Raw genomic sequence first — 18,899 nt, forward strand, 5'->3', positions numbered from 1 at the left:
TGTGTGACAAGAACGAATTGATTCAAATTTGGTGACGATCCGAACCCGGAACCGGAAACGAGAGTTATTTAATTTTTTAATTGATTCTTCACCAATGAGAAATATCGCGATATTTGAAAAACCTGTGGATGGACTTGGACATCACGATGTGGATTGTTCTGGAATTAATATTTATTCAGCACGAGATTTGTTGTTGAAAATTTCTTGAATGTGTCAAAGATTTAGTTTTGTTGAGAAAAAGCTAAAATACCCGTCATTTGATGGAAAACATTCATTTCTGGATGAGAACAGGGATTGGATGAAAAAACGTGATAAAAACGTCTCGAAGAGGAAAATACGAGCTATTGTTATCCTGTTTAGTGTTGGTTATTCCCACATGTTTAGTCTTCGTTATTCCCACATGTTTAGTCTTCGTTATTCCCACATGTTTAGTCTTCGTTATTCCCACATGTTTAGTGTTGGTTATTCCCAACTGTTTAGTGTTCGTCATTCCCACCTGTTTCGTGTTCGTCATTCCCACCTCTTTAGTGTTCGTTATTCCCACCTGTTTAGTGTTCGTTATTCCCACCTGGTTAGTGTTCGTCATTCCCACCTGTTTAGTGTTCGTTATTCTCACCTGTTTAGTGTTCGTTATTCCCACCTGGTTAGTGTTCGTCATTCCCACCTGTTTAGTGTTCGTTATTCCCACCTGTTTAGTGTTCGTCATTCCCACCTGTTTCGTGTTCGTTATTCCCACCTAATTTTTATTGGTAGGTTGTTCCCACCTTCTAAGTTTAGAGACCACTCGTGTTTCCATACAATAATCATTTACAAATCACAAGTATACAAGAATCATTGATAAATTAAAAATACAATTTAATAAACAAAACAAAGGTGAATGAAAACAAAATGAACTTGTTTTACCTGATATCAATCAGTGTACAACTGTTTATTGTTGTTTATTCGGTGGAGACGCGGTCTCTGTCTGGGTGACATGAGTTTGATTTCCTCTATTTTATGAGCCAGTTCATCTTCCAGTCTATGCTGTTCATTGTCAACCTCCTCTTCCTCTTCTTCACTCTGTTGTCCATTTTTCTCTTCCTCATTGTGATCTGTATTTGTTGTTCTTACTTGTTTTGTTTGTAAACATGTGATTTGATCTGAGTTCGGCCGAAGTCACATTTGCTCTACTGTGAGGATACGGCGGCCGTACGCCCTCTGAATTGACAGAAACGTGCGGCGGCCGCAGAGTTTCTGCGGTGACCTCAGGGTGGCCCGATGGCGTTTGGCTATATTTTACAGGCCGTGGAATTATAACGCGGAGTTATAACTTTTTTCATTTCCACGTTCGCCGTCGCAATTCGACAAGCCGAAAAAAAAAACTGGTAAAAAAAAAATAATAAAAAAGAACCCACTCGTTACCGTCCGTCTGGCCACACGTTCGCCTTCGGGCCCCCCTGAGTCCCCCTGCGGTCGCCTTGCGGGCACCTTGCATCTGCCTTGAAAATTCTATGGCCGCCGCAGGAACGCCCTAAGGTCACCGTGCGACATCAAATCAAAGACCGTACCATCAAATCAAATCAAAGCAACCCCACGTTTTCGGTCTCCACAATTTCTAAATACGTCGTGCGGCTGCCCGAAAAAAAAAACATATGTGACTGCTACATTGTGTGACTGTGGAAATACTGCGGCCGTCCTATAATTGCTAGTGGCCGTAGATTTTGGAGACCCCACGGCCGCCGTGGCAAATGTGACTTAGGCCTTAATAACTTCGAGTAGATCTTTCTCTATAGGTGCTGCTGCAACATTTCCTCCTGGCATTCTCTGGTCCTGTTGTGGAGTTTTCAGTTTTGTTTCTTCATTCAATTCTACAACCTGTTCCCCACTTTGTGCATCTGTTGTTGTGGTTAAATTTGAAATCTCATCTGTTTCTGCTTTCCTCTCTTGTTCTCTTTGCTGTGTAACGTCGGTGAGTTCTGTTGGTTGTTCCTTTTCTTTGGGAGTTTGTACTCTGGGAATCCCATCCCAAACATATCTCATCATTCCATTGTGGTATTGGTGGTCGGTCGCCATTTATAGGTGACCGGTCATTTCTTATTGCCTCGTCAGTTTGTTCATCTCTAACTCTTAGTTCCTCCTTTGTGAATATTGTTGTGGACCGGGGGTCGGTGGCAAGAACGACCGTTTGGTGGGAAAAATTACGTCGTCTCCACCAGACTCCCTGGAATTGGAGGCTGTTGCTCCAGATAATTCTGTGCGCCCCGGGTCTCAGAACCGACCGTGGTCGCCAATATCTCGATCGCGTGGCGTAGGGTTATTTGTCTGGAGCCAAAGTACCTAATTATCCACACAATCTGGTCTACCGGGGATCCACGCCCTCAGAACGCCTGGTCGAACCGGATTTACTCTCCCGGCAGCGGTAAATTCACACTACCGACTACCGCTTTGCCATTGACCTTTCCGGCCCATTGCAGTCGAGCTCAGCTCAGGACGTCGTGGCCAGGGCCGGATTAACTTCTCGGCCCATGAGGCCCGGGCCTCGGCCTACTAAAAATATTTGGCCTACGAAAATTTCGAGGTTTTTTTTTTTCTGTCTTAATTATGTGACTGAACATGTGCAGGAAGGCTGTACACACCGTGAGGGAAGGCGGCTGGCACGCTGCTGGACAGTGATCGTCGACAGCGAGCGTGGGAACCATGTGATCACATCACAATCAGCCAATCACAGGCGTCGCCGCTATCGTCTGGCTGATGGGTGGAGTGACGTTCACGCTGAGTATGAAAATACATGGCACCCTCTTACTTTCCTGTGAGTTATCGAGCATCCTGACGCTTGCAGTTCTTTGTTTTGCTCTTATTTGTCGTTTTTTATTCTTGACTATAGCCGACAGATATATTCGGCACCACAAAAGTGGTACTTGCAAACGCGACAAAAAGAAGAGGCGTGAAACAGAAACAACTAGAGGGGGAGCACTCGGTGGAGTGCAAAACCTCCGCCGCCAATACTGCTAGGTCACTCAAGTGAACCTGATCTCCTATTCATTCAATTTGACGTCAACAGTGCTCACAGAGTTATAGTTTGCAACTTTCCCTTTTACTTTTAACTTTTACATGCTCAATTCATTCGTCATAACCAGATTCCTTGAGACAGAAATTGATTTTACGTGGGTATATCCACCTGAAGTTCCAAAATCAGCTGCAATTATAATTTTGGCATGTTTTTTGTTGGAAATCACTCATAACATGAAGAAATGCAAAAAAAAAAATCGAAATTTTGTTGAAAAAAAGTTTCAAAAATTCTCTTTTCTCCAACAATTTTTTTGGGGGGGATTGGCAATCACTTAAAACATGTAGAAATGCAAAAAAAAAAATTCAAATATTTTTTCAAAATGGCCGCCATAGCGGCCATATTGGATTTTGGACCAAGTCCAAAATCTAATGGCATGATCCTTGGACCATACCTAATCCCCCCACCAAGTTTCGTCGAAATCCGTCAAGGAGTTTTTCCGTAATACTGTTCACAAACAAACAAACAGAAAGGGGTGAAAACAGTTCCCTCCGATCTTCGATGGCGGAGGTTAAAAAGACTGTATGGATCCATGTTGAAATTTTTTTCACCTCACCAGAGTCGAGATGACCAAACGGAATGTGCGCGTGCAGAGTCTTCTGATGTCGATGTCGAGGGATCAAGTAATCTCGCACTGCATCACATTTCGAAAGCTGATGATACCAATACCGTCGCATCAAGCAACGAGAGAAGCATTGGAACAACTGCAGCCAGTGCTGCGGCTCGTAGTTTCAATCCTGATCCTGCTGAATGGACTCTTTCCACAGAACTCGTGGATAATTTCATCCAGAATCCTCCCTGCCAAGATAGGAACGCAGATTTTTCGTATACGGCCAGAGTGTATCCAGATAAAACACGGTATTTTTGGCGCGAACACTTTCAGCGGAAACTCACAAACGGGGAAACGGTGAACAGGGACTGGATGCTGTTTTCTCCATGAAACGGTAAACTTTACTGCTACGTGTGCAAACTCCTATGTCCAGACGGCGATGATCACGAAGTCCATCACAGTAATTTTCGAATCGGATTCAATGATTGGAGGAATGCCTCTGCCCGTCCAGCGTCGCACGAGCGTGGGACTGCCCATAGTCTCGCAATCAAAAAGTCGCTCGAAATGAAGGTGACAGACAGGATTCACACATCATTTGAACAGCGGTACCTCCACGAGGAAGCTTACTGGACTAATGTCCTGAAGCGAATTGTCGCTGTAATATCGTTCCTCGCCGAAAGAGGGCTTCCTTTCCGGGGCACGACTGAGCAGCTGGGTTGTGCTAACAATGGAAACTATCTTGGTTGTCTTGAACTCAGTCTCAAAATTCGATTCATTTCTCGCCCAGCATCTTGAAGTGTATGGGAACAAGGGAAAGGGAAGTGTATCGTACCTGTCATCAACAATATGTGACGAGTTTACCCTACTACTGGCCGAAAAAGTTTAATCTACCATCGTGCGAGAAATAAAAGATGCTAAATATTGTGGTGTTTCCATCGATTCGACGCCAGACGTTTCGCATATCGATCAGTTGACGGTAATATTTCGATATGTGATGCAAGATGGTAGCGCCGTCAAAAGGTTTCTACAGTACGTCGTCATTGAGCATCACGATGGTGAATATCTGTTTGGAAAATTGCAAGAGGTACTGGAAGCCAATGGGATTGATCTCATGGATTGTCGAGGGCAGTCATATGACAATGCAAGCAACATGCCCGGTGTCTATTCAGGCGTACAAGCAAGAGTCTGTAAAATTAATCCATTGGCTTAGTGGGTACCATGTGCTGCGCACAGTTTGAATCTGGTAGGAGTCACTGCCGCAGATAGCTGCTTGGAAGCCGTCAAATACTTTGGACTTATTCAAGCCGTGTCTAACTTCATGTCAGCATCTCCCCAAAGATGGGCCATTTTAAATAAGTCACTCGATGAACGTGCCATCAAACTCAAATGTTTGTCCGAGTCTGGTACAAGGTGGTCAGCTCGCGCGGACGCTTGTAAAGCGTTTTCCACAAGCTACAAGGACATAAAGAAGGCGCTAATGAAGACAGCCGAGCGCCCTAAAGACACTCCATCGGTGAGACTGGAAGCCAAAACATTGGCTGAGAAGATGGAACTGACCCAAACAGCAATCATGTGCGCTGTCTGGTCTGATCTACTTGGCAACATTGATCGAGTAAACAGATGTCTCCAACAACCTGGAATAGATGTCGGAGCGGTTAACCAGCATTATGATGCCCTCCATGAATACATAGAGTCGCTTCGAAATGATGAAAGATTTGATGCATTTCAGGACCGCGCAAAAAAAAGATGGTTGAGTCCATCATTTACGCTGATGATAATTGTCGGGTTAAGAGGCGAAAGAAGGTCTTCGATGAAAATGACGAGGAAGAAGAAACCCCAAAATCTGGCAGGGAGAAGTTCAGACTTGAGACGTACTTCTCCATACTCGATCGCCTTCTGACAGAAATCCATAGGAGAAGAGAGAGCTATCAGAAAATCACGGATTTGTTTGGATTCATCCCCACGGCCAACAGCCTCGACCATGATACACTCTCTCGCAGAGCGGAGAAACTGGTTTCAGCGTACACTGCTGACGTTGAAATGGACATAGTTCAGGAAATAGAACTTTGCTCGAAATACTCCAAGTTCATCGATGCATCGGACATGCTCAAGTACATTATTCACAACAATTCGACTCAGACATTCCCCAATATTTTTGTTGCCCTCCGAATATATTGTTCGATGTTTGCTCCGAGCTGCGAGGGTGAACGCTCCTTCAGCGGACTAAAGCGCGTGAAAAATTGTCTTCGGTCGACGGTGGGACAGGTGCGCGTGTCCACGCTCGCTCTGCTCTGTGTTGAATCTGAGCTGATGAAGCAATTCGATTTCTCCGAAGTGATCGCGTCGTTTGCCAACCAAAAGGCACGAAAGAAGGTGTTTCAGCAGGGTGGAAATTGAATATACATACATTCTTCCGAATTTGTTTTCTGTTTCGTTTGTTTCTCAATTTCGAAGCCGAATTGGATTTCACAGGCACTTGTATATTTGAAAGTCGGACAAATCGCCATTTATCGCAGTCTGTTCCGATTAAATTTCATGTTCAAAATCGTGGTTCAAAAAAAAGTGACAAAATCGTCACTCTTGAATTTGGCCGACTAAATCTCAAGGGCCTTGGCCTACGAAGACCTTAATCCGGCCCTGGTTGGGGCTCACGATATACCGATTACCGGGGATGACACCCCGCTTATACTCAGACCCGGACCATGCTCGACCAATGTAAGAAGGAACAGAAACGGACTGGGAACATTTCTAACAAAGCTTTATTAACAGTAAAAAGACACAGGCAAGACGTAACGCGAATATGCAAGGAATATTTACAAGGATTCAAGCACTTACACAGTTCTACTTAAAGACGGGCCCACACGCAGACACACACACACACACACACACACACACACACACACACACACACACACACACACACACACACACGAAAAGAAACCTACAGTTCTTTATTGGACCCTCCAGCCGATGAGAGAGAGACGAGCTGGGGGTCAGAGTCCGGATGGGTACCTGACCGTCGGAGAAAGCGTGCTCTATCGTGCAGCACCTGCCAAAGGTCGTCGGCTTGGTCCCAGTCGCACGTGTGGGACTCGTGGCAGAGCTCGCGTGGCGAATAGTCGGGGTCAAATCCAGCCAATAACTCCTCAAACAGCCACCTGTGAACAAACTGGTTCTTCAGCAAACGTGAACAAGCTGGACCGCTCCTCTCAATCACCGTGAAAACTCTCGACTGCACTCTGAGGATAGCGTCGCAACTTTTATGGACCTCCCTCAGCGGGGAGGGGCCTTGGTGAAACTGACGTCACTGTTCGCCCCAATTGGACGGGGCTTCCATGGGTCCGCCCTTTCTGGGCGGGGTTTCCGCCAGACTGGGAAGCCCGCCCACTCCACACGTGTTAGAGAAAGGTGGTGGTGATGAAACTGCCTCGAACATCCTCGAGATTCCGCCTCAGAGGGATGCACCTCAATAGGCTTTCGGGTTGGTCGAGCGAAGCGCTCGTTTCGGAGCAGGTTGATGGTGGATCGTGATGGGGAATTGAATGGTTGTTGGTTTATTCGTTGGATGTAAAAGTTTAATAACCTAAGTGAAAAAAGAAGTCGCAACGCACGTTTTTGATTCTCCCATTAGACAAATGGAAGGGACCTGTCTCACATGTACTTTATGGGATAACTGACGTTTGGGACCTGTATGTTGAATGCAGATCGTTTCCAGATCTGCAACAATATTTTCCCTTGGACGATCTTGTTATTTTGTGAGTTTCGGGTTGTCCTTTTAAAATTAACTTCATCAGGGCATAGTCTTCAGAATATCTGTTCCTCGGTGTTCACACTTATTCGGTGTAATAACACACTTCCTTTTCTCACACCTTTTCGTTTGGAATATTCCATTGCCAATACCAAGGTCCATTTTTCCTTCTTTGTCCAGTATTTCATTTTTATGCTGATTCTCTCTCCTTGGGTCATCCGATTTATGTTTTCCATTGCTTGTTATCTTGCTTTATTAGTTATTTCCTTTATACTTTCCTGGGTGAAGTGTCTTTGCCTCCTTGATGCTGTTGAATTGAATTTCGGTCATGGAATACCTTCGGCCTTGGCTGACAGCTTTGTTTGGTTTAATTGGTTCATGAATCTTTCTTCTCCACTGATTGTCCCCCTTGCTTCGTGTGTGAAATAAACTTTGCAGTGGAGGATGATTTCCTTCTCCTCTGAGCTCCAGCTCTGTTCATATATTTTTCTCCGATTTGGCTGGAACCTCGTCGTTCTTGGTTGTGGAACAGGCGACACCTTTTTAGCTTTGGTGTGGCGCTCTGTCCTCTCGTGAGGCAGGGATTCTCTTCCTCGCTGGAGAAAGTGCAGTCATTATCCTTTCCAGCACACATTCCGGCTGCTCTGTGAAGCCGCACAGACTTAGGCCTCAGCCGACCAGGTGTCTGTGTCCCATCAGTCATTTTCTCTGACTAATTGTCATTGTTCGGCATATTTTTGTTGCAGTCATTTTGCTTTCCCCAAGAGGCTGGAGGACCTCAGCTGCTTCAAAGGGGTTACCGCAAACACTCAGAGGAGTCATGCCAAGAAGGTATATGCCAGGGCTGTGTTTCTGCCTGCTTGCATTCTCCTCACTAGTTTGCTTAATACATCGCTCGGAATCAGTCAAAGGGGGGGGGGCGGGGGTATCCACAACAAAACTCTTCTCACCAGTGTTTGTTTCTGTTTATTCAAGCATGACAACTCACGAAAAAAAACTTACAAAACACAGAACACTTGATGGTTTCTCCCCAGTGTGAGTTCGTGTGTGGATATTCAAGGTTGATAACTGACTAAAATCCTTAGAATACACAGAGCACGTGTAAGGTTTCTCCCTAGTGTGAGTTCGTGTGTGGTTATTCAAGTGTGATAACCGACGAAAAACCTTCGAACACACAGAACACTCGTACGGTTTCTCCCCAGTGTGAGTTTGTTTGTGTCTTTTCAAGGTTGATAATTGACTAAAATCCTTAGAACACACAGAACACGTGTGAGGTTTCTCCCCAGTGTGAGTTTGTTTGTGTCTTTTCAAGGTTGATAACCGACTAAAAACCTTCGAACACACAGAACACTCGTACGGTTTCTCCCCAGTGTGAGTTTGTTTGTGTGTTTTCAAGTTTGATAACCGACTAAAATCCTTCAAACACACAGAACACGTGTGAGGTTTCTCCCCAGTGTGAGTTCGTTTGTTGTTCTCCCGTTGGTTGGAATGATGATTGAAATGATCTTCGTTGAAGAACTGTGCAGAGTTCGTCAAAAAAACGTTTTTCATTTGTTTCTCTGCAAAGAAAAAGGAACCGCCATAACTAATTAGGTCATGATGTGGTTACTGCAAAGAATTGTGGGATACCATCAGTGTCAGGTTATTTCAATGTGGGGGACACGATAGATTTAAAAGAAAAAAAAAATGGGGGACATGATCATGGTAAAACAAAACAACAAGAGCAATCAGAGATCACAGACCCTCGCCAGGACTTGTTTTGTGTGGTGTTTGTGCAATTTTTTTTGAACCATCACTCAAACCGCTGGCCACAGGGCAAGGATCTATGTACACACAAACTAAGAAATAACTAATTCTGGGGAATCGTCCATGTACATGAATGTTCTCCCCCGGAGTACATTTCCAAAACCGTAACACTATTACAACTAACAAAGTTAAAATGTGAAACATGAAAAAGCACATTAACAAAAAAAAACAACCATTAGGTATCCGCAGTTACATACCTGTCCCCTTGTTTACACCTGGCTCTTGTTCGTCTCTGTGTACCTCACGAGATGATACAGATCCAGAACTTGCTGGAGCCTCTGGGATTAACATTTGTGAATCAAAGGACTGGAGTGGCTTTCGTGTACCTGCAAGAGTGAAGAATGAAACGTGAACTTTCACACGCACACACTTACACACGTGTACACTGTGTACAGTGTGCACCCGAACAAACAAATCGTCCTGGAGGTGGCCAGGTTCGAATCCCGTTCCGCACTCCGGCGGCTTGTCCATGTATCCTCTGGGACCACGTTTTAAACGTCGGTGGCTGGGCACCACAGTGTGGCCACCAGATTTCCCACGTGCTCTCGTTCCCCCCAACCATTGAGCTGAGACACGCATTCAAATTGCGTCAGGAAAGCCTCTCGACTCCGTGACCCATCAAAATGTACTAAGTGGATGACACTGTTTTTAAAACTCTTCTCCCCGATCCTTCGATATCCAATTCCAGCTCAGGACCAAGGGAGCCCCCGCCCAATGTTGGATTTGACTTGGGAGCCTTTGATTCATCAATGTAATTTGAGGTGGGGGTCCCCTGAGTCATTTTAATCTCGTCCTGCATCTCCCTAATGGACCGACTCACTTCTTCTCGCAGATTCTGTTGGACCCAAGCAACCTTCACCTCAATGTTGCAGTCCACAATGTTGAGCCGCTCCTGTAACATCTCATCCACTCTGCCCCCATTCAATTGCGGCTCCCATAGGCCTCTATCAATTTATGGCTGCTCTTGTTCTGCGACAGGGGCCACCAGGTTTTGCACCTCTTCAATCAAACCACCACTCTGGCACTTACAAAATCTCATTTCCTCTTTCTGCCATTGCTTTGTGGCCTCCATGTCCTCATTTACTTGGTCAATTGTTTTATTTGTGGACCCAATTTCTTCTTCCATCTCTTCTCACATTCTGACCGCCTGGATTTGACCCTCTTCTATTTTTCCCAATATTTCTTTCCTCTTTGACTCCAATCCTTCTGCCGTTTTTTTTTCCATATCCCAAAATTGGGCATTTGAGCTTCCAATTCCGTCTCGAATTCTCCCAGTCTGTCCTCCATTCGGAGCTCTTCCTCTTTCTCCACTTTCCCAACTCGTAACCCCAGTTCCTGTGTTATTCCCTTCTCAATTTCTTTCTGTGACAAGGTCAGGTTAGATCTGTGACCTGCTACTGGTACCATGTAAACCTGTACTAACCTGTTCCATGGTCGGGTTGTTGGCGACTAAACCGTCTCCCCCACCAGGTTTTTTGGTGAGGAGGGTGTTTGGATATGGTCACCCAGCAGGATTAAAAACAAAACCTGTCAAAGGGCGGAGGAGCTCCTTTTGAGCCAACGGCCATCCATATCTAGTGCCCAACTGTGTCTGCGGACGTCCTCCTGCAATTGGATTACTTTTTATTAGGAGGTTGGTGGCAGGATTTGCACTCCGGCCACCGTAAAACCCTTCATTACGCAAAACACAAAAACGCAAAAAAAAGTGAAAATCCATTCCGTGGGAGAACCTCCTGCGCAGCTTCCATTCGCAGGGCAGCTCACCGGATGACGGGATTGGGGCAATGACGTCTCCGCAATGGAGACGGGCAAGGTAGAGGGACGAGCGACGTCACGATAATTGGGGGAAAGACCGGTAAACTCGAACAGGGGATGACGGAGATAATAACAGAGATACAGGTCGATGAAATTAAAGCGGAGCACACACACGTCGAGTTGGGAGGGGACATGAAGGTTGAGCTTGGGGAATGTGTTGAGACCCAATGTGAGGGTCAGATTCACCTTCCTCAGGAACAGGGGGAGACGGTATGCTCCCTCGAAGTGGACTGCGACCAGGTGAGTCCGGTGGGGCCGTGCGAGGTCGAGCGGGTGCATGGTACGGAAGGGGACATGCCGAGTTTGGGAGGAGCAGAGGCCTCGGGATCCCTTGAACTTACCCAAGCCCCCAGCGTGATTGTCCCAGAGTGTGTGTGGGAGTGTGCGAGTGGTGTGAGTGTCATGGCATGCGCGAGTGCATGTGGGGAAATGGCACACGGACCGATCCAGACAGGAGATGGGAATGGCGAGCCTGGGAGGTCGCACAAAGTTGTTTTGGTGACCGTGCCGGCTCCGCGGGACGCTGCGTGCAAGGTCCGTTCCGTGTTTTGCGAACGGCCCAAGCACGCACGTTTGCGCGATCGGAAACCGGTGCTGAAACGTCTCGTGCATGGTACGAAACCGGCACGTGCACGGTTAAAAGGAAGGTTGTGTGAATTCGGAAAGCACGGGTCCTCATGCGAGCGCGTGTGCGGGGTATCACGTGCTGCACGCCACGTGTTCTGTTCGCGGAACGCGCGGAGCAAGTCCCCGGGACGACACACTCGCGCGGGCCTGCACGGCAAGCCACGCAGGTTGCGTGTACGAGAGACGTCACCGGGGATCTCGCAGCACGAAATGCGGGTGAGTGGCGCACGGTGCTTCGCATGGGGAACACCGCGAAAGCGAGCGGTTGTTGCAATCGACGGGGCGACGATATGCTTTCAATTATCGCCCGAATGGATGGGACGTGCTAGTCGAAAACCGCCGCCCTGGCGACGCAAAGATGGCTGGGCCTTGCACGAGTACCCGAACCCCGGCCAGGATGTGGCAAACATCCTCACCCGGGCAAAGGAGCACTAGTTGGTGGAAAGGGTTTAGCGATAGAAAGATCGGCCTCATGGGGCAGGAACAGTTCCTCATGGGGCCCATGGAACGAGTTAGAGGGAATGTTAGGTTAGATTTAGAAATGGATTTTGGGAGACACGGACGGACATGGAACGTGTAGTGGGGACGTAGCTTCACGGTAGAGTTAAAAGGAACATGCATTACAGTAAGGGATGACGAGGGGCACGAGCTAATTTAGGGGACGTAGTTGATAGAGTGTGATGTGAATTACAAAATAAAATTAAAAAAATAGATGAAGAGAACGAAACATGAGTGAATGTGGGTCAGCGGGCCCGAGTGTGTGAGTGGAGTGAATGTGGAATGCATGGTGTGAATGAATGATTGGGGGGAGGAGGCTATTCTGAGGCTTCGTTGGGCTTCCAGACATGACGCTGGTTTCTCCCTTATTCCCCTCCAAAAAGGATTTTAGGGGTTGGAAGTGGGCTCGGTTGACAGGATAGGTTTGCCGGACAAAGACAGTAGGAGGGTTAGGGACAATAAATTATAGAAAAATAAATAAAAATAATAATAATAAAATAAAAAGGAGCTAAATTTGGTTGTTTTGTTGTTGCAAATTAAGGGAGTGGGTATGGACAAAGACAGGCAAAGGCGATAGGTTGGGGGGAGGCAGTAGGGTAGGTCCGAGCCCACCTTCGGAGTGGCCGGCACCACCGCACTCACTCCAGACCCACACGGACCATACCGGAGGCCGGCCAGCTTCATATGCCCGCCTGTGTTGTGCTACATCGCCTGGTCCGCATTTGCCGTGCCTCGTTGCCTGCCTTTGCCATGACCCCATGCCTGCTACCCTTGTTTGCGTTGCCCCTGTGTGTCACCATCCATCCATGTGCCAGGACCATCCAGCAAGCATTTGCCAAGACTGCCCTGCAGGCAGCTGTACACAGGGACTGCATTTGAGCAGTTCATTTGTTTTTGCATCCATCCATTTCCATGAGCCAGAGACTGCATTGAGCTCCTGTGCACTCCGAAGAGGCCACCTCTTCTGCATAAACTCGAGAGGCCACCTCTTCTGCATAAAGGCCACTTCAAATGGCCTGTGGGACGGCGCATGGCCTGCCGTGTTAGGGTGAGTTGCCTCCAGCAGCTGGGGTATGAAAGGAATAAAGAAGAAGGGTCACTGAAAGGAACACACAAGGGGGACCTTTTGAGCAGGCCCTGAGGACGACTGACCTTCAGCGGCTGTGCACTCACCCACACAAACTGTTAACTTTGCCGTGCCTTTTTTCCCCATAGATGACAGGTCCTGGGCCATGGTTAGTGTAAATATTAGTTAAGATTGCAAATAAGTTTAACCCACCTGTTGTTCGTCTTCGCGCCGGCAATTTTAGTTAAGTCATCTGTATGAGTCTGTTAGTTTAGTTACGCAGCGCACTTGGTTATTTATTTTTGGGACATGCATGAAAAAATGTCGCACTCAGGGATCCGTAGGTAAATCGTACTGGGGAAAAACTTACACATGCTAGTCACACGAAAATTTGACGACTCGGGACGAGTCTGTAAAAAGGGGAGTGGGTAGTGTTACAAATTCGGAAGCTCACTGCACACAACAGCCAGGTCCGACAGATCAGTTATATCGGAAAGTTCGTGTTTCTAGTTAGGGTCCCGTCCCCTATGTCTAATGGGAATTAAGTGTATGTGCGCTCTGGATTATTTTATAGATAGGATTTTTACATCACTCACAACAACAACACTCTGCTCGCGGCATTCTTCGCGTGCTCGCCGACGAGTGAGCGCGGGCGTGGCATGGCGTCCCTCTTTGGCCAATCTGCAAGGAGCGGGCGTCTCACCCGTCCCGTCTCCCACTCAACACCATCGCCATTTCGCACGTGGCCGGAGGTGAGGAGGGAGGCGGAGCAACAAACGCCTCTGATCGGGATTCCACCCAGAAGGGTGGGAGCTGCCCCGCCGACCATGGGCCTGTCCAATGGAAGACCGCCAGGGAATCGCACGATGGGTCCAACCAATCAGGAGGCGAGTGGCTCGGAGAAGAAGCCCCTCCCTCCTGAAGAGGAAGAGTGTGGTTGTCGGGACCAGCGAAAAGAGATTGCGTCCAGTCTGCTCGAGTGCGCGTCTCTGTCAGGGTCTGCGGCTGACTGCATCGCGTGGGTCCGAGGCATCTCATCTGGCGCATTGATGCGGGCGGTCGACCATCTCGACTCGAGAGATCATCTCGTGTCGCCTGCATGCGAGCCGGAAGAGTATGCAACGCCCGATGCTACCCTCCGTACCTGGTGCTTGGAGCGGCCTCGTGTTGCGGGTTTGAGTCCCGTTACCCCAAGATCGTCGAGAACCACACGAGGTGGACAGGACCAAGCTCGCTTCTCTTCCCTCAGCCCGTCTTCCCTCCGAGCTGACGAGGTCCACCTCTTTCTGGGCATTTGTGTGTGCGTGTGTGTGTCCTTGGGCCCCGTCTATAAGTAACAGCTGTGTAAGTGCTTTCTTTGCTCATTGTACATTGCATTTCTTAAAGTCGGGATAATTCTGCTCTTTGTTTCTTCTTTTCTTCTTCCCCTCCCCGATAAGAAGAAGATAATTCTTCCCCTCCCCGATCATTGTAAATAAATTCCCCTTTTGTTGAATGTCCCAGCTCGTCCTTGTCCTTTCTATCATTGGTTTGCCGCGCTGCGAACGGGAATTCGGAAGGCCGTTGCCATAGTTGTACATTTGGACCGACGGGCTTCGGTAACCATCCACTCAGGTTACGCACGGTTCAAGCACGGGAACGGCTCGTTCCGCTCGAGGCCTGCCGAGGGTGTGAATTCCCCGGTGGCTTTGCCGTGTGGATACTTAGGTATATTGAAGTTGCCAATTAACCCTACTCCACGCGGTCGAATTATTGGCGATCACGGTCCTGTAAGGGACCCGTACTTTCGGATTTATCTGAAACGTATGACCAACATTCCGGGTGTTCGGTGGAGCCGACTCCACTGCTCCATCTAGCAGTCGTGCTCGCCACCGAGACCCGGCCCCACAACAATATGACCCAGAAGACCCCGAAGACCATAAAGACACAAATAACCCTGACTACCCGAAACCCATAAAGACGCAGAAGTCCCAAAAGACCCCTCAGACCTTAACACCATTTAGACCCCTTGCACCCTTCAGACAGATAAAACAGCTGAGACCCTTGACCACTTGGACCATTGGACCTTCTTTCATCACAAATTAAATTTCAAGTAAATATAATAAATATCACCAACGTTACAAATAAATTTGTGGAAAATAAATGTTTGGATGATGATTGGTGTAAATCATGACAACACAGTAAATCTGTGACGTCAGTCTCTGCATCGACATGTGGAGAGGTGAGCGTAGCGAGCCGGTCCACGCTAGTTTATGATAAAAATCAGGTTCCACCTTTGTCTTGAGAGGACGATTCATCGACGATCTCAGACTTGATCTTCACTTTCACAACATGATCTGAAAAACCTTTGTCTTGAGAGGACGATTCATCCATGATCTCAGACTTGATCTTCACTTTCATAACATGATCTGAAAAAAAACCACATCATTAAAAAATAAAATTTACTTCAACATGACTGAATCAAGATATTGTTACAATCACACACGTCACCACACCCAAATGAATCAGATAACTTTACTCAAATTAACCAGGTTAACTCAAACTTATCCTTTACCAATACAAAGAAATAAGGCCAAAAACAATGTATGGTGAAAGATCTACATAGTGTTCCACAAAGGCCACTTTGGTTGTTAATATTGTTGTGGATCCGGGGTCTGAGGCTCGCGACGAGGGGAAACCCTCCCAAATGCCCGTTCTTGAAGCCACCGGGCACAGATAACTCCACGTGCAGACAGGTTGCGAAGCAACCACGAACGCTGATCGGTACTACCAATCCTGGCAGGATTACACGACTTCATGTGTTTCTGTTTATGGTGGATTGACCGCACCAAGTGAGTTCCGTGCCCTCGATGCGTACTTGTGTTAACTGACTGTAGCAGGTACAGCCGAGCGGAGCTGCCAAGTACACACCAGTAATAAGAGCAAATTCGTGGTACAGAACTTCCAGAAGAACGTGTGTGTGGACTAGGCTGACCTAATAGGAAAAAGACAGAACGACCTGGGTACATTTATCATATAAGCAGGTTTATTGATAATTATTGCGAGGAAAGGGCATGTGGCACAATAATAAAAGGTTTTAATACAAGAGCAATGTCGACAGCATGGATTCATGGGGTGAGGCAAAAGAAATGCAAGTATTTACAAGAGGACAGAGTGTGGAGCTCACCCGATACAGATAACTTACACATTCTTAACTTACACGAACACGTCAGGCGCCATCGGATAACACTAACACATCAGGCACCATCAGACACACACCCGAGGAAATTAGAACAGCAAGAAAGATAGAGACAGCTCGAGGTGATTGCAACCTCTAGAATACGTGGAGCGGCCGATAGACCAGCGTGAACCTAGTCGCTTCAGTGGGGGAAAGAGGGAGGGAAATGGGGTGTCTACGGTGTGTGAATGAGGAGGTTCAAATGAGGTGCAAGTGATGTTTCGAGAAGGGAAAAATGAGAAGAGGAGCGTGTCTGTTGGAGAGCAGAATGGGGCTTCTGAAAGTGTGAACCAGAGTCCAGGAAAAAGTACACCTGGGAATGGAGAGACCACACGGGCAGGTGTCTGGAGAACAAGCACAAGTGAGCGAAGTCCAACACCAGGCAGAACGACAGATCCAACTGAGAGTTCCTGGTCACGTCGTCCAAACACACTGACTTACACAAACCTTCTCCTCTATCTCCGTACCACCTCATTCCCTCTGGACGCACGAACAATCAACACAAATCACCAACCGTCCTTTTCAGGGCTCACTGATTGTCACACGTCACTCACACCAATTAATCTCACACCACACACATTCTCCCTTCGCAACTCTCAAAACAGTTTACATCGCACATTCCAACCCCACCCTCCCCCCCCCGTATTCCCCCCCTTATCTGGACCCATGTGAACCCGCCGACTCTTCTTCTCTTGTTTCCCAGAATGACTGTGACACCTGTTCGTACCTGTGACAAGTGACTGACGAGGAGGAGGTTTATGTACGTGACACAAGGATTTCTACATCGTCACACCGCTTGTGTGTACGTTCTCTTTACAAATCATTATAAACAACTTCTTACAAACTGTCCGGTTCTCTGTTTGTATTTGTTAATATATTTTTTATTAATTTACACTTTATCCAGAATGTTGATGGTCAAAGTCGAACGGCGGTCGAAACAAACATTTGGTGACACCTCCTTGTTGTTATTATAATTATCATTATAAACAATAAACTACTGTGTGAACATGAAGAATGAGTTTGTGGTTCAAACCTTCGTACGGAGGGAACGAATCATCGACGAACTCGGACTCGACCTTCACTTTCACAACAGGATCTGAAACACAAACAAATCCGTTAAATAAAAACGAAACTTTCAGGAAGAACAAGATGTCGGTCCGGAGTGAACGTCACGTACCGGGTCCGGGCTCCTCATCCTCGGGTGAACCGACCATGGACCCGCTGTGTGAGGGACGGACTCTCGGATCGACCGTGTGTCCTCCATCTCGAAGCCGTTCGTGGATCCCAGGGTGATCTCTTTGTGATCTTCCACACAAAGATCTCGGATCATCGCGCATCGTCCTCACTCGAGGACACTGAACACGTGACTGGAGAGGCTGAAATATTCCGGCAAAATAAAACCACGTGATCACGAAAGTCATCGAATCGCGGTTTCTCGGCGGCAGATTCGCGCCGCACCAGTCACGTGACCGACGAAACAACCAGGAAAACTTATTAATTGATCCTGTCACGAGAAAAACGACCAAACCGTTAAAATTCTGCATAAAATGATGAGATTAATATTCAGAACAACTCAGAAGCCAAAACCTGAATCATAAGAATATCAAGTGGAGATCCAGCCTCTGGTCATTTGGTGGAAATAACACCGTCGTTATTACATCACTTCCGGTTTCCAAGGACGATGCTTTGTTTTGCACCGAGTCTGGAATCTCATATTTACGATTATTCTGTCCTCACGATGCGGGACTCTGTACAGAGAGACAAACACTGTCCCACACGTCAAACATTCACAAGATATAAATCAAACACAATCGTGTTTATACACCGCACAACGTTTAACATTCACAAGATAGAAATCAAACACAATCGTGTTTCTTCACCGCACAGCGTTTAACATTCCTAAGTTAGAAATCAAACACAATCATGTTTATACACCGCACAACGTTCAACATTCACAAGATAGAAATCAAACACAATCTAAATAAGAACAGAGTTCAATTTGTTCGACCACTTTATTAGCGTGGAACGACAATAATCAAACAAGTATTGAACAGGTTGAAACACCCACAACATCCCTGGCTCCGGGTCAGGCTGCGCATGCGCACTGGCACAGGGGACCGTCGATATGTGGAATTACCGTAAAGTACAATGTTCTCTACAATCGTGTTCATACACCGCACAACGTTTAACATTCACAAGTAAGAAATCAAACACAATCATGTTTATACACCGCACAACGTTCAACATTCACAAGATAGAAATCAAACACAATCGTGTTCATACACCGCACAACGTTTAACATTCACAAGATAGAAATCAAACACAATCGTGTTTATACACCGCACAACGTTTAACATTCACAAGATAGAAATCAAACACAATCGTGTTTATACACCGCACAACGTTTAACATTCACAAGATACAAATCAAACACAATCGTGTTTCTTCACCGCACAGCGTTTAACATTCACAAGTTAGAAATCAAACACAATCATGTTTATACACCGCACAACGTTCAACATTCAC

At 46.8% G+C, this 18,899-nt stretch overlaps 1 protein-coding gene across 4 annotated transcripts; it reads right to left on the reverse strand.

Annotated features, from left to right (window-relative positions):
- Window positions 1–8,287: 8,287 nt before the first annotated feature.
- LOC147008013 (uncharacterized) lies at window positions 8,288–17,984 on the reverse strand. 4 transcript variants are annotated; one of them, XM_085865783.1, is made up of 6 exons: window positions 17,961–17,984; window positions 17,551–17,749; window positions 17,407–17,469; window positions 15,430–15,564; window positions 9,348–9,476; window positions 8,288–8,903 (listed from the first exon to the last, which is right to left on the reverse strand). In XM_085865783.1, exons 1-6 carry the CDS (start codon window positions 17,967–17,969, stop codon window positions 8,329–8,331), a joined length of 1,110 nt encoding a protein of 369 aa, XP_085721909.1. In that variant the 5' UTR covers window positions 17,970–17,984; the 3' UTR covers window positions 8,288–8,328. The 4 variants fall into 4 exon arrangements, with proteins under 4 accessions (XP_085721909.1, XP_085721907.1, XP_085721906.1 ...); XM_085865781.1 differs by lacking the exon at window positions 17,961–17,984 and having other exon boundaries at window positions 15,430–15,492; window positions 17,551–17,860; XM_085865780.1 differs by lacking the exon at window positions 17,961–17,984 and having other exon boundaries at window positions 17,551–17,858.
- Between the last annotated feature and the right edge of the window lie 915 nt (window positions 17,985–18,899).

Source organism: Eptatretus burgeri, chromosome 22 (genome assembly GCF_056783735.1).
Source record: "Eptatretus burgeri isolate ZD-2024b chromosome 22, Ebu_testis_v1, whole genome shotgun sequence".
NCBI lineage: Eukaryota > Metazoa > Chordata > Myxini > Myxiniformes > Myxinidae > Eptatretus > Eptatretus burgeri.